Source organism: Sebastes umbrosus, chromosome 6, assembly GCF_015220745.1.
Source record: "Sebastes umbrosus isolate fSebUmb1 chromosome 6, fSebUmb1.pri, whole genome shotgun sequence".
Taxonomy (NCBI): Eukaryota; Metazoa; Chordata; class Actinopteri; order Perciformes; family Sebastidae; genus Sebastes; species Sebastes umbrosus.
Window position 1 is genome coordinate 5,528,263 of NC_051274.1, and position 12,095 is coordinate 5,540,357.

General features: G+C 41.1%; 1 protein-coding gene across 6 annotated transcripts in view; it reads left to right on the plus strand.

Annotated features, from left to right (window-relative positions):
* The window catches only part of kcnq2a (potassium voltage-gated channel, KQT-like subfamily, member 2a), a 40,679-nt gene that overhangs the window by 4,401 nt on the left and 24,183 nt on the right, over positions 1–12,095 (plus strand). For all 6 annotated transcript variants that reach the window (XR_005207445.1, XM_037774120.1, XM_037774121.1 and 3 more), the window contains exons 2-4: positions 11,206–11,296; positions 11,384–11,510; positions 11,911–12,086. Coding sequence is in view for 5 of the 6 variants with exons in the window: in XM_037774120.1 (XP_037630048.1) it covers positions 11,206–11,296; positions 11,384–11,510; positions 11,911–12,086 (394 nt within the window). In the remaining variant the exon portion in view is untranslated. The remainder of the gene's footprint in view (positions 1–11,205; positions 11,297–11,383; positions 11,511–11,910; positions 12,087–12,095) is intronic.

Sequence of the window (12,095 nt, forward strand, 5' to 3'; positions counted from 1 at the left end):
CATTGTGCCACACTCCACCCTTCCAAAAAATGTCATTCAAATTCATCGAGGACTTTTGGAGTAATCCTACTAACGCACAAACAAACAAACCAACAAACCAACAAACAAACAAACCAACGCCGGTGAAAACATAACCTCCTTCCTAGGCCTTCGGCCTTGGCGGAGGAAATAATGTTGTCCCTCATGATGTTGACACAAGAATGCACCATTGCTCAATTCAACACACTAAGGGGTTTTGCTGCTACAGCCTTACTTGGTCTGCTGTTGAATATTCTTTTTTGCTTAGGAAGGTTCCCAACAGAATGAAATGACCCGGCATGAGTGATGATCGCACCGCAGCCCTCTTGGATGCCTCTATGGTAGATAAAACGTGATAAAGTGCCCTCTATGGTGCCCTTCCAGTGGAGACAACGTGATGAAGTGCCCTCTAGGGTGGTCTTAGAAATGAGATTGACATGATATATATATCCTTTATTTAACTCATTGACATTAAAATCCCTTTTCCAAGAGTGACCTGGCAAAGCTGTTCAGCAGAAGTTAAATGGGCTATAGCTTTAAATTAGATTGTCACTATGTTGTGAATCCAGTGATGACAGGGCCAGACGACACAATGCAACTGCTTTACGAGAAAGACGCAGTCAATTGAATATCCAGCACAAAGTGCTTTCTATACAAAAGAATTCTTTAAAGCAGGTTTAATCAATATTTCTACGTCATGTGTGAAAGAGGTCACTTGTAGTGATGAACCCACAGTGAATTATCACCTAGCTCTGCAGTTCCCCTCAGCTCTTCAGAGCTTTATACTGTAGCGTTTTCCTGCTCATTGTTTTGATCTTATGGCCTTTGGTTCGGTGTCACCGGATTCGTGGGGTTGTTTTTGGCCACAGCAGGCAGCTGTTTTCAATGGAAAGGCTCTGATAACCCGCTGTACGTTACCTGCCCAGCTCTTGAGACAAAGTTAGACACTAGCTGGGGAACATTGGGGAGCATTTACCAGCTACAGAGCCAGATAGCTCCCTCAGGGGTTTGAGAAGACCCAACACAGAGCTAAAAGGAGGATGACTTGGAACTATACACATCAGATGGACATATCCATGTCAGCTGAATGTGTGAATAAGCCACTGTACAAGTTCACCTGTAAAAGGTGATAATATGTCAGATGTGTTGTGTTTACAGTCTGTTTCTGCTACTCCAAGTGGCCTAGCAGTGTCGCCTTTTATTTTTAATTGAATGATATTTCTGTAATTTTACTACTACCACATCTGTCTGTAGACTTATCCCATTTTTCCCCATTAAAGGACCAATGTGTAGGATTTAGTGGCGTCTAGTGGTGAGGTTGCACATTGCAACCAACTGGATACCCCTCCTCTCACCCTCCCTTTCCAAGCGCGTTGTAGAACTACGGTGGCCTTTATGGCAATGATGTTTAGTTTCAGGTGATTATACTCCAATGAAAACATAGTTATGAAAATTATATTCTATGTCTGCTAATAGATCCCCCAAAATGTTACACACTGGACCTTTAAAGGGTTCTTTGTGTACTTTTCCCTGATCTGAATCTTGACTTGACTTCACATGACTGTCCTATCTTGCACCTTAAGGTACCACTGTGGCTCATAAGGAACACAATGACAGCAGATAGCAGGCCCACTAGAAGACGAGCGCCCCAGAAAGTCATCACCACCCTCAAACATCCCCTTGAGGAGCCCTCAGAGAGGACGCCGCAGTGCTAGCACATGGTCTTCTCACAGGCACTATTTGCTTAGTGCAAAATCCCTCCTTCCTGATTTGCTCCCCCTACAGTTCGTCGCAGTCTAAATTTAGCGTGATGAGTATGTCTGGGTAGGCAATGTTATGCTGAGCGGGGCAAATCAATGTTTCTTTCTCTGCAGCTCAGGAGGAAATGCAGGCTTTTCTGCTTCCAACAACAGCCCCCCTCAACGGGATTGATCGATAGTCACGTTCTCAGTGATGCCGTCTGGATTTCTCTGGCAACAAGTGGATGTGTGTGTAGCTGCCAGTGGCTGTTTGTCAACTGCAAGAGTCAATGTGATTTTCTCTCTAAGTGGGTTTTTCATTGGGACAGGTGGCAATCCAGATGAGATAGCTTAAAAATAGTGTGTGTATGTCGTGGTGCATGTGGTATTTGAATGTTACTTTATCAGTTTTTAAAACATCCATCTATCTGACTGATGTAGAATCAGAAACACCTGATCCTTCTATTATTGGGTCAATAGAATGAAAACTATTTAGTCATAGTAATGTGATAATAAAACTGGAAATTTAACAGTGTTAGTTCCGTGTCCCTGGCTTTAAGATAATAATCAAAATGTTGCACAAGTAATGGAAGGAATAGTTCAACATTTTGGGATGTACTCCCCTTTCCTTTCTTCCAGAGAGTTAGATGAGAAGATTGATGTCAGTCTCATGTCTGTGCTGTACTGTAAGTACAGAGCAAATACGCTTATCTCCCAAAATATTGAACAATTTCTTTAAAGGAGCAGTGTGTAGGATCTGGCGGTGAGGTTGCAGATTGCAACCAACTAAAGCCTCTCCCATCTGCCAAGTGTGTAGAGGAACTACAGTGGCTGACGCAAAAACGCAAAAGGCCCTCTCTAGAGCCAGTAGTTGTAATGGTACTTGTCCACACGGTTGTTTTTGGACGCGAGGGATCATCTTGCTTCCCAGCACTGGACGCTTGATAGGTTGCCACTAGCACAAGTCACCTGATTGGACGAACGCCTTCACTTGTGGGAACCAACATGGCGGCTCGGTTTGGAAACTGTTTTATTGTATATTACGAAAATAGTTCACCGAAATGTGTTTCTGAAAACTTTGCACCCGATTCGACTGTAATCAGGCCATTAAATTGGTGTTATTAGTCGCTATCAGCACCATAGATGTAGGTCATTAGGGGCCTACTACACCTACTACATTGTAAAAGTGAAAGTAAAACTTAAAAGCTGGAGCACAATTGCACAGTTTGTGTCATACTTACATTGTCATATTCTGTAAATTAAATGTAGACATGCTCTTGTGGCCAAACACATGAAAAATGCATGCATTTGTACTGCTCTGCTAGTGTGTTTGTCATCCCCTGGTGGTTGTTCTGTGTAGTTTCTCTTTTTGACCCGGGAAACATGGAAGTGCTTCACTTCCCCTCTACATCTTGCCTGAGGCAGCCACATGTTACTGCCGGCCACAATCTAATGCCATCCTGTCATTCCCAGTTTATACATGGCATCATCTATAAGTAGCATTGTTGATTAACATAAAAGTGACATGGATACATCGTTATTTGTTTGAACATGTATTGTGTTTAGCCAGGAATGGTTTATTCTTTATTCGTTGTTATTAAGAACAGTAAAAACAGACTTACCTTGAACTTTGCGTATATCATAGGCTATTGGTCCTTTATTTATATGTTTGCATTGTGAGATACTGTGCAGTGATGCAGCATTTTCATTTGTATTTCCTTGTTCTTAGTCCACAGTTTTACACTCACTCCTATTAAACTGCCAATTTCAATACATTCATCAGTCTGTTCCTTGATTAGGAGAGTGTTTAGCTGTCTGTATAGCTGCGTACACGTTCATGGGAACAACAGTTTGCGAGGACAGAACAGTAAAAAGATGAACCATCATGACAAGCTGTGAGGAAATACATATAGATGAAGACTGGTATCCCATCCCTCGTCCTGAGCACAGTTCAGTCAGTTAGGTTACAAAAAAAAAAAAATCAATATGTACTGTCCTGATAAGACCTTGAGCGTATTTGGCAACGTCTCCCACCTGGACTTTCTCATAACCACAGCAGTGGTCGATGATGGAGAGGTATTAATGAATCTGTAGAAGCTTTACTCTGCATAGCTGTGGAAGCTAATTGTTTGACTGCTTCAGGAGGCAGGTTCTGCCCCTCTCCTTTATCAGCAAGTGTCCTCATTAGTAGGTGCTGATGAGCTTGGCAAGGTCGGGTCGGGACAGTTGCATAAACTGATGTCCAATTAGATTTGCAGCGAGCCAGCTTCTTTGTCCACAATATGTCATTTCAGTGGTTAAAAAAGTACAAGAGGTCTGCTTTACTGTAATTTAAGTAGGAGTCCTTTGTCATTTTGGTGCTGCATTTGGGTTAATTAGTGGAAGGAAAATCCAACTCCCACATCAGTGTAAACATGTACAGTAGAACTGATTTTGTGCAGTCTCATAGTGCATCTTTTGGAATTGCAAGCTACAGAGAACTGACAAGTGTAATCAGTCACCTTGTTAAAGTTATACTTCGCAACAATTTCCTACATAACAATGTGTAGACTGATACAGAAATAATCCCTCTCAATCATCACTTATGCCCCACTATGTGTAGTGGTGTTTGTTTCTGCAGAAACCCTGCAGCCCTCTGCCTGGATTTTCTCTTGTCTTCTTATTTTGCTTTACTTAGGACACCTCAGGCCGTCTGCAAACAGCTTTTAGGCCCCATGTGGGGGTGCAACCTCCAGTCAATAACAGCGTGCAGGGTGTGCAGCCCGTTCAGGTGGTCAAATATCGCCACCTTGTCACGCCCCACGACATCTGATACCAAGGCATAAGCATTACGCTTGGGCCAGACTGCCCGTGTGAGCAGTGCGTGACGGCTGCCTCATTGAACTACTGCGTGTCTCACGCATGTGGCGTCCACACTGGCAGCGTTTCTGTTGCTGGGCTGCTGCTGCTGCCAGCTCTTTCTTTCTACATTGGGTTTGCCTTTCATAATGGCCATAAATGCCATTTCATTTATTTTAGACTAATTTGTAAATAATATTAATAATACACAATTAAAACCTGCTACTTTATTCATTCATGTAGCCATGCAAGTCACTGTATGTTCAACAACACTGTCTTGTAAATATTTCAGAATAAAAGCCTTGTGTTGACAAATGAATGAATTCTGTCCACAGAAAAAAAAACACTAGAGCACTTTTATTTTGAAACAGAAGCAGGAAGTGTTGATTTCAAAATAAATCTTTACCTTTTTCCATGTATGTGACATATTCTACAGATGTCTAGACATTGAAGCTGCAGTAATGTTGCTGGTTATGATGTCAATATACTGTCAAACGATCACTTTCACTGGCTGACCCGCAGCCAAAACGCTGAAATAAAAAACAACAGGTTCCGCAGCTGCCACACGCTCCTGACATTCCGTGTGTGGCCCGGGCCTTAGGCTATACATCGATGGGCATAAGTCACCCTTTAGATGCTTTGTGGCCGTATTTGACAGATGAGAATGGATTTGTTACTTCGCTGTGAGTTCACCTGTTCCTCAGTCTGTTTTGTGCTGCTATCGGTGTGTCAGTTTGACCAAGGCACACACAGGATTTTCTTTTTGAGAGATGGTTAGGGGAGCACTGTTAGCAAACAGCAGAGTCACTACGACTTGCGCTTGGCGGAACACACAAAGCGGTCGCCGGATAAAACAATGTTTTTCTTGAGGTGGTGAAATGTCAATGTGACAAGTCAAAGAGCTGCAAATGACAAGATGTGAAGACACATCATTTGCACATTCACTCTTGCAGAAGGAGGCGATGGAGGTGATCATTAGGACATCAAATGGGTGCTAAAAAGAGGAAAAAAGGAAATAGTGTTTTTGCTATTCCTGGTAAATATAGATGTTATGACAACCACTGGTATAAGAGCAACCTGGTAGAAAAAGGCTGCAAAGCTGAGTGACCTTGAATAGAAGAAAACTAAACCTTGCTATGAATAATACAGTGTTGTTAATTTAAACCGACAAAATCTATACCGACTGTAATTCCAGTATACCAGAGAAGCCTATCGACAGTTTACATAGATTTAATAATCAAAACTACACAGACAAGCTGCAGACTTAAGGCAGCATGTAATAAAAGCTTTTCTCTGCTTTTACCAAGCAAGCATTGACTGCTGTAGCCATCAATGATGTATGAGGTGCCAAAAACGCACACATATACTGTAGATGTAAGAGAGAATGACCTCAATCTAACCTATAGAACATGCTGCATGCAGCTACAGCTGAATGTGCTAGCAGCTCGTGTCTTTATGCCTCTGATGAAGAATCATAAAGAATATCATATGATGTATTATATAGAATGAGATTGTCCATGGACTTTACCATTGCCACATACCAATGATCTCTGCCTCTTCATTCTGATTGGCTGACAGCCAGCGGCCGCTGCCAAGAGTTTGATATGACCCAACAGAAACTGCAGCAGCAGGAGAAGGGATCTGAGGTGAGCTGCAGTTCTGGTAGAAAAAAAAAAGTATTACAGTGAGGGAATCCAGGGAGGATTGATAAGAGTCCTTGATGAGGATGGATGGGGATGGATGAGGGCTAGATGAAGCGTGACAGAAAGCAAAAGCTTAGATGAACTTGCGTGTCCGAGTGGATCATATGAAAAATCACATGTGCAGCCAGTTTCACGCTGAATTTACTCAAGGAGTGAGGAATTTATGTGAAAAGCTTCCTTGAAGGGAAGGTTCAGAGGCAGTCAGTAAACTGTATCAGGATTAAGACAGGAAATAAATGTATCTTGTTGCATTCGTATTTTCATAGTTAAGCTTTTGCTTCTTGCTTCTGAACGGCTGAAATAGCTGAACACTGATCAATACCGGAGCAAAACATTTCTGCTGAACATATCAAGCCCAATTAATTAAAGCTATAGCTTCTTGAACCCTAGGCCCCTGCTTGAAAATGACATGCCTAAAATAAAGAGTGTCTCTGCAACTACAAGGTCTATTTGAACAATCTTGGTATCATAATAAAGGTAACACTGGTGAGGTTGCTGCAGAGGTGTAAGCATCAGTATATATGTTACTGGGTCAGAGTAAATGAAGAGAGACTGCAGCATAAATGAAAGATATGATTTCCGCTGAACAAAACTGCACACTTTTAGAGTGAGTATCCCTTTGGAATGATGATGTTGCAGCCTAGCAAATCATATCACATCCAAAAATTGCCTGTGCACAGACTCATGCTTTATAAAGTGAAGCAGAGCAAGGTTGGAGAGGTTTTAGTAGAGACATGTCATTTGAAATTTTCTCGGCTAATTGTAAAACTCATTTAATTTAATTTACATGTCACTATAGGTATTAAGTCAATCTAAATACAACTGGTTTGGGCTTTGTTTTGAAAAATCAATCAGTCAGACCTCTATACATGTTCTCATTCAAAAGAAACCATAACCCATTGGTCTATGTGGACAGGTCTGGCCTGTATTGAAGGCCAATGCCTTTAGGACAAGTGCAGTACCACGATTAATCCATCATAATGGAGACCATGTTTTCACATGGAAGCCTAAGGATAGGTGGTTCGATGTTGGAGGAAGGATTGCAAATGCTCCTTCATGTAATGCAAATGAATACAGACAGCTGAAACGGACTCAAAAATGACCCAGAGACATCTGAGTAGCCATTAGCAGCGTTGATATGCCCTTGAACACAACTTTTGATCACAAAACAGTTTGTTTTTGTCAGTTCTTCGGCTGCTTCTTTAGTGAGTTTTGGTTGTAGAGTGATAAGACTTAGAATCTGTGGAGTCTCAGCTTCCACAATGACATTATCGTTTGTCCAGGTAGCACGAAGTAGCAAAATCGCTAGCACCACAATGCGCGCATGCACCACTAGCAGGATTTGCTGGGTGCCCATTAGCTTGGTGTTAGAATTGTGTGTCGTTAAGGTAAACATGGTTATCATGAGCTTTTAGTCGAGCTTCCTCCCGTTATATAGGTGAGCAGGTGCTGGATGAATGGTGTTTTGGTACCGTGGGCGGTCAAATCACAGTCTAGATTTTTAACTTCTGAGACGGTTTTGTCAAAAGTGTCAGCCTTGCCATAAGTGTGCTCTCTAAAACTGATGTTAAGATTTGGAATGATTTGATGAACAGCTGTGGGCTGAATGCAATCCGTGGTTCGAATAGTGTACAAGATTCATTCTGGGGTAGTTGTGTTTAAAGGTGGAATTCCAGGTTGTCCAGTGTGTGTATCAGGGCTGGTGTTAGCTAAATCCAGGCCCCTGAAATTTTGCATGACGGCCCCCTTCCACACTTTTAAAGCTGCATGAATCAATAGTTCTTATATTAAATATTAATAATGGACAAAATGACTAAGTGTAATGGAAAATGTGTCGCTGGTAGAGATGAACCCACAGAGACTTCTCACCCAACTCTGCAGTTCCCCTCAGTTCTACAAAGTGTTTTCACTTCTTTTATTTAATTGTTTTGTTTGTTTTTTTGGGCCTTGAAGCTGCTGAACTTAGTCAGGAGTTGATGGAGACCAAAACAGAGCTGAAAGGAGAGTGAATATTGGACTTACATTCATCAAGTGGAAAGAAGCACGACTCCAGATAAATGCTAAAGTTGCCCTGTATATACTGGATGTGTAAAAGGGCTGTTGCGAAAGTTAATGCGATAATAACGTGCTAACGCAAATTCGTTTTAACAGCAGTAATTTCTTTAACGCATTAACACAATCAATCTTTTCGAGGTTGAAGCAGGCTCAGTCTTAAAGCTAGTGAAGATACTGGTATCATATGAAGCTAGAAAACCTAAGGAATCCATTGGTACCAGCTTGTCGCGAAGGAGGTTAAGTAACGCTCCAAATTTTGGCGAGGAAAAACTGGCATGGCCATTTTCAAAGGGGTCCCTTGACCTCTGACCTCAAGATATGTGAATGAAAATGGGTTCTATGGGTACCCTCGAGTCTCCCCTTTACAGACATGCCCACTTTATGATAATCACATACAGTTTAGGGCCAAGTCATAGTCAAGTCAGCACACTGACACACTGACAGCTGTTGTTGTCTGTTGGGCTGCAGTTTGCCATGTTATGATTTGAGCATATTTTTTATGCTAAATACCTGTGAGGGTTTCTGGACAATATATGTCATTGTTTTGTGTTTTTAATTAATTTCTAATTGATTTCCAGTAATAATTATATACATATATTTGCATATAGTAAGCATATTTCCCCACTTCCATGTTGATAAGAGTATTAAATACTTGACAAATCAACCTTTAAGGTACATTTTGAACAGATAAAAATTGTGCGATTAATTTGTGATTAATCACAATTAAATATTTTAATGGATTGACAGCCCTAGTCAATAGGTATTACAAACACGATGACATCAAATAAATGACATCACTTTAGTGTAGCATGAGTTGAGCTGTAATGTGTAACACCTGATCTTGTGCTCAGGAAGATACTCGCTGACATTCCACAGTATCTACTATGATTAATGTTGGTTGCGTCTTTTCAAATCCTGCATTGTCCCAGTATTGAGTTTCACCAGGCACTCTCCATTAGCTCTGCTTTGGATTCCTTCCAGTAGATCTTTTCTAAAGAAAGTCCCTTAGGTCGGGGCGCTGCCGTGCTTCTTCCTCTTCAAATCACATTTTATCTTCCATCCAATAAAGCGCTCGCTTGATGGGCACAGCCATTCCTCTGGAGGTGTGGCTGCACAATTGATTTTTCTTCCGAATCACATCAGTCTACCGCCACTTTTCTATTTTATCTCAAAGAATCATTGTTTGATTGATCTTTGAACGTATTTCGACCTGTTTTTGGAGATGTTTGGTCTATGGTATTGTCCCAGTCTTAACAAAGACTATTTTAATCACCTCTGACATTAACTCCTCTACTATTTTGAAAAGGATTAATATGATAAACATAAAAAGATAGATTTGTTTTCACTCTAGTGAAGAGCTACTGACAGAAACAGCCAGTAAATACTCTCACTCTGTCTAATACGAGCTGGCACACAGAGGCAGGATGATGACCGTGTCAGCTGATGTTACTCCATGTTCCACTCTACTCACAGGTGATTGGATTTTCTGTACACTTTCTTTTTGCATTCATTCAAGAAAAAATCTGTTCAAATGAACATTTACCTTTATCGTATTCTATCTGCTTGCCTGCTTTCAGTTCCTCTTTCAGGCTATCTTTCCTATTTACTCACTAATACATGTATTTACTCCTCCTAAGTGAGCTGCAGCTGTTTAAGCAGTTTAGCTTATTTCCACTAATGAAGGCACCACCCAGGTTCTGCAGCTCTAATTCTTCATTCAGTCCCCAACCGCACCCACTTAAGCTTTAGAAATTGATTAGCAGATGGCAATCTGTCTTTATGGTATATTATTGCAGCCATCACCACAGATGAATGTTAAATCTAATGTGGAGGAAATGCGGTAGAGGGTTGGTTCGCCTCTAATGGTATCAATGCAGTGCTTTTATTCTGGATTTTTACTACTTTTTTTTTTAAACCAAAGGAATAGTCCATGAATGATAACTGTTGATGGATGTCTGTGGTTTATCCAGTTGAACTGGGATGTGTTTCTGAAAGACATGATGCTTCAGTTATTACTGTAAAATGTTATTTTGAATGTCCATTCATCTCCACTGTCATCCCAATCTCATGGGAAGGCGTATAAATAGCATGACATTAGAGGGACTGTGTGTCATTAGGACGCATTTTAGGCTTTCCGGGTGTCATTCATACGCCGCTTTTCACGTGTATTTGTACGCCACACAACAAAACTACGGTTATGTCCCCAGTTAGGTTCAGTCAACAAAACCACTTAGTTAGGTTAAGGAAAAACATCATGGTTGGGCGTAAAATAAGTACATAAACTAAGTAAAATACGTACGAAAAAACAACGTAACATTACTACGAAAAACACGTGATGTGAGGTTTACTTTTGGGTGGACTGACCCTTCAAATCAATACTTTTTCTTAAAGATATTACAGAATCCGTTTGTAGTTTAGTTTTTCCACTATGTGTTGATAGTGATTTTTTTTTTTTTATGTAATTGTTCCAAATTGAGACATAAGTAGACAGGCAGGTAGTTTTATTCTATGATATCAAATTTGTTGTGACTAAGTAGCTAAATGAGACTACTAAACGTCATCACGCTTACTCGTCCACCTTTACAGCCTCGCTGTGTATACTCGCGCTCATGCGACCGTGGTGTACTTTGTTAATTTTGTTAGCTTTTTATTTCTGCGGATTGCATTCACACTATGACAAAAATCATAAAAGTGGTGTTCATTTGTGCAGATTATTTCATGGAACAAACCGTGTAAGTATCATAAACGTTTGTTTGCCACAGAGCTTATTTTCTGCAATAATCCAAAACCCAACAGTGACCTACCTTAGAATAAAAAAGCAATAACTGTTTTTGTGCTCCTATCTCTTCCAGCTTCCTCTTGGTCTTCTCCTGTCTCATACTTTCAGTCTTTGCCACCATCAAAGAGTTCAAAAACAGCTCAGAGAGTGCCTTGTACATCCTGGTAGGTATCATTTCATTCACTGTAAACCTGTACTCCATAAACATTCATGTCACAGGGTTAACTTCACCATTTTGGTTTGTTCCACAGGAAATTGTGACCATCGTGGTGTTTGGAGTGGAGTACATTGTGAGGATATGGGCCGCTGGCTGCTGCTGTCGATACAGAGGATGGAGAGGGAGGTTAAAATTCGCCAGAAAGCCTTTCTGTGTCATAGGTGAGAAAACAGGGTCGGCTTTGCCAGCTGTCATTTCTCTCACTTTGCTCTCTCAGAAGATAATAACACAGACTGTACGGTGTTATTCCATGCTGGAGGATATGATAACCATCTTTGTTATGCTTTCTTGTGATTTTCAGCACATGCGTTGCCTTGAGGTTATGTTAAAGACGAGGTGAAACGAAATTTGTAGCCATAGAAACCTCAATGAAAATTCAACACTTCTAAGTTACATGGAACAACTTTTGAATTACAAGAAAATTGGTCCTCATTGTACACAGTAAAGTGTTGTTACTCCAGTCTGATTTGATCAAGGATATACTATCTCTGGCTTCCCAGCTTGTGCAGAGTTCTATGATTGTGTTTCGCTCTCTCTCTCTCTCTCTCTCTCTCTCTCTAGACATCATGGTGCTGATAGCCTCAGTATCCGTACTGGCAGCAGGATCTCAGGGCAATGTTTTTGCAACCTCGGCCATCAGGAGTCTGAGATTCCTGCAGATCCTGCGCATGCTGCGTATGGACCGCCGTGGAGGCACCTGGAAGCTGCTCGGATCTGTAGTTTACGCCCACAGCAAGGTGACATCA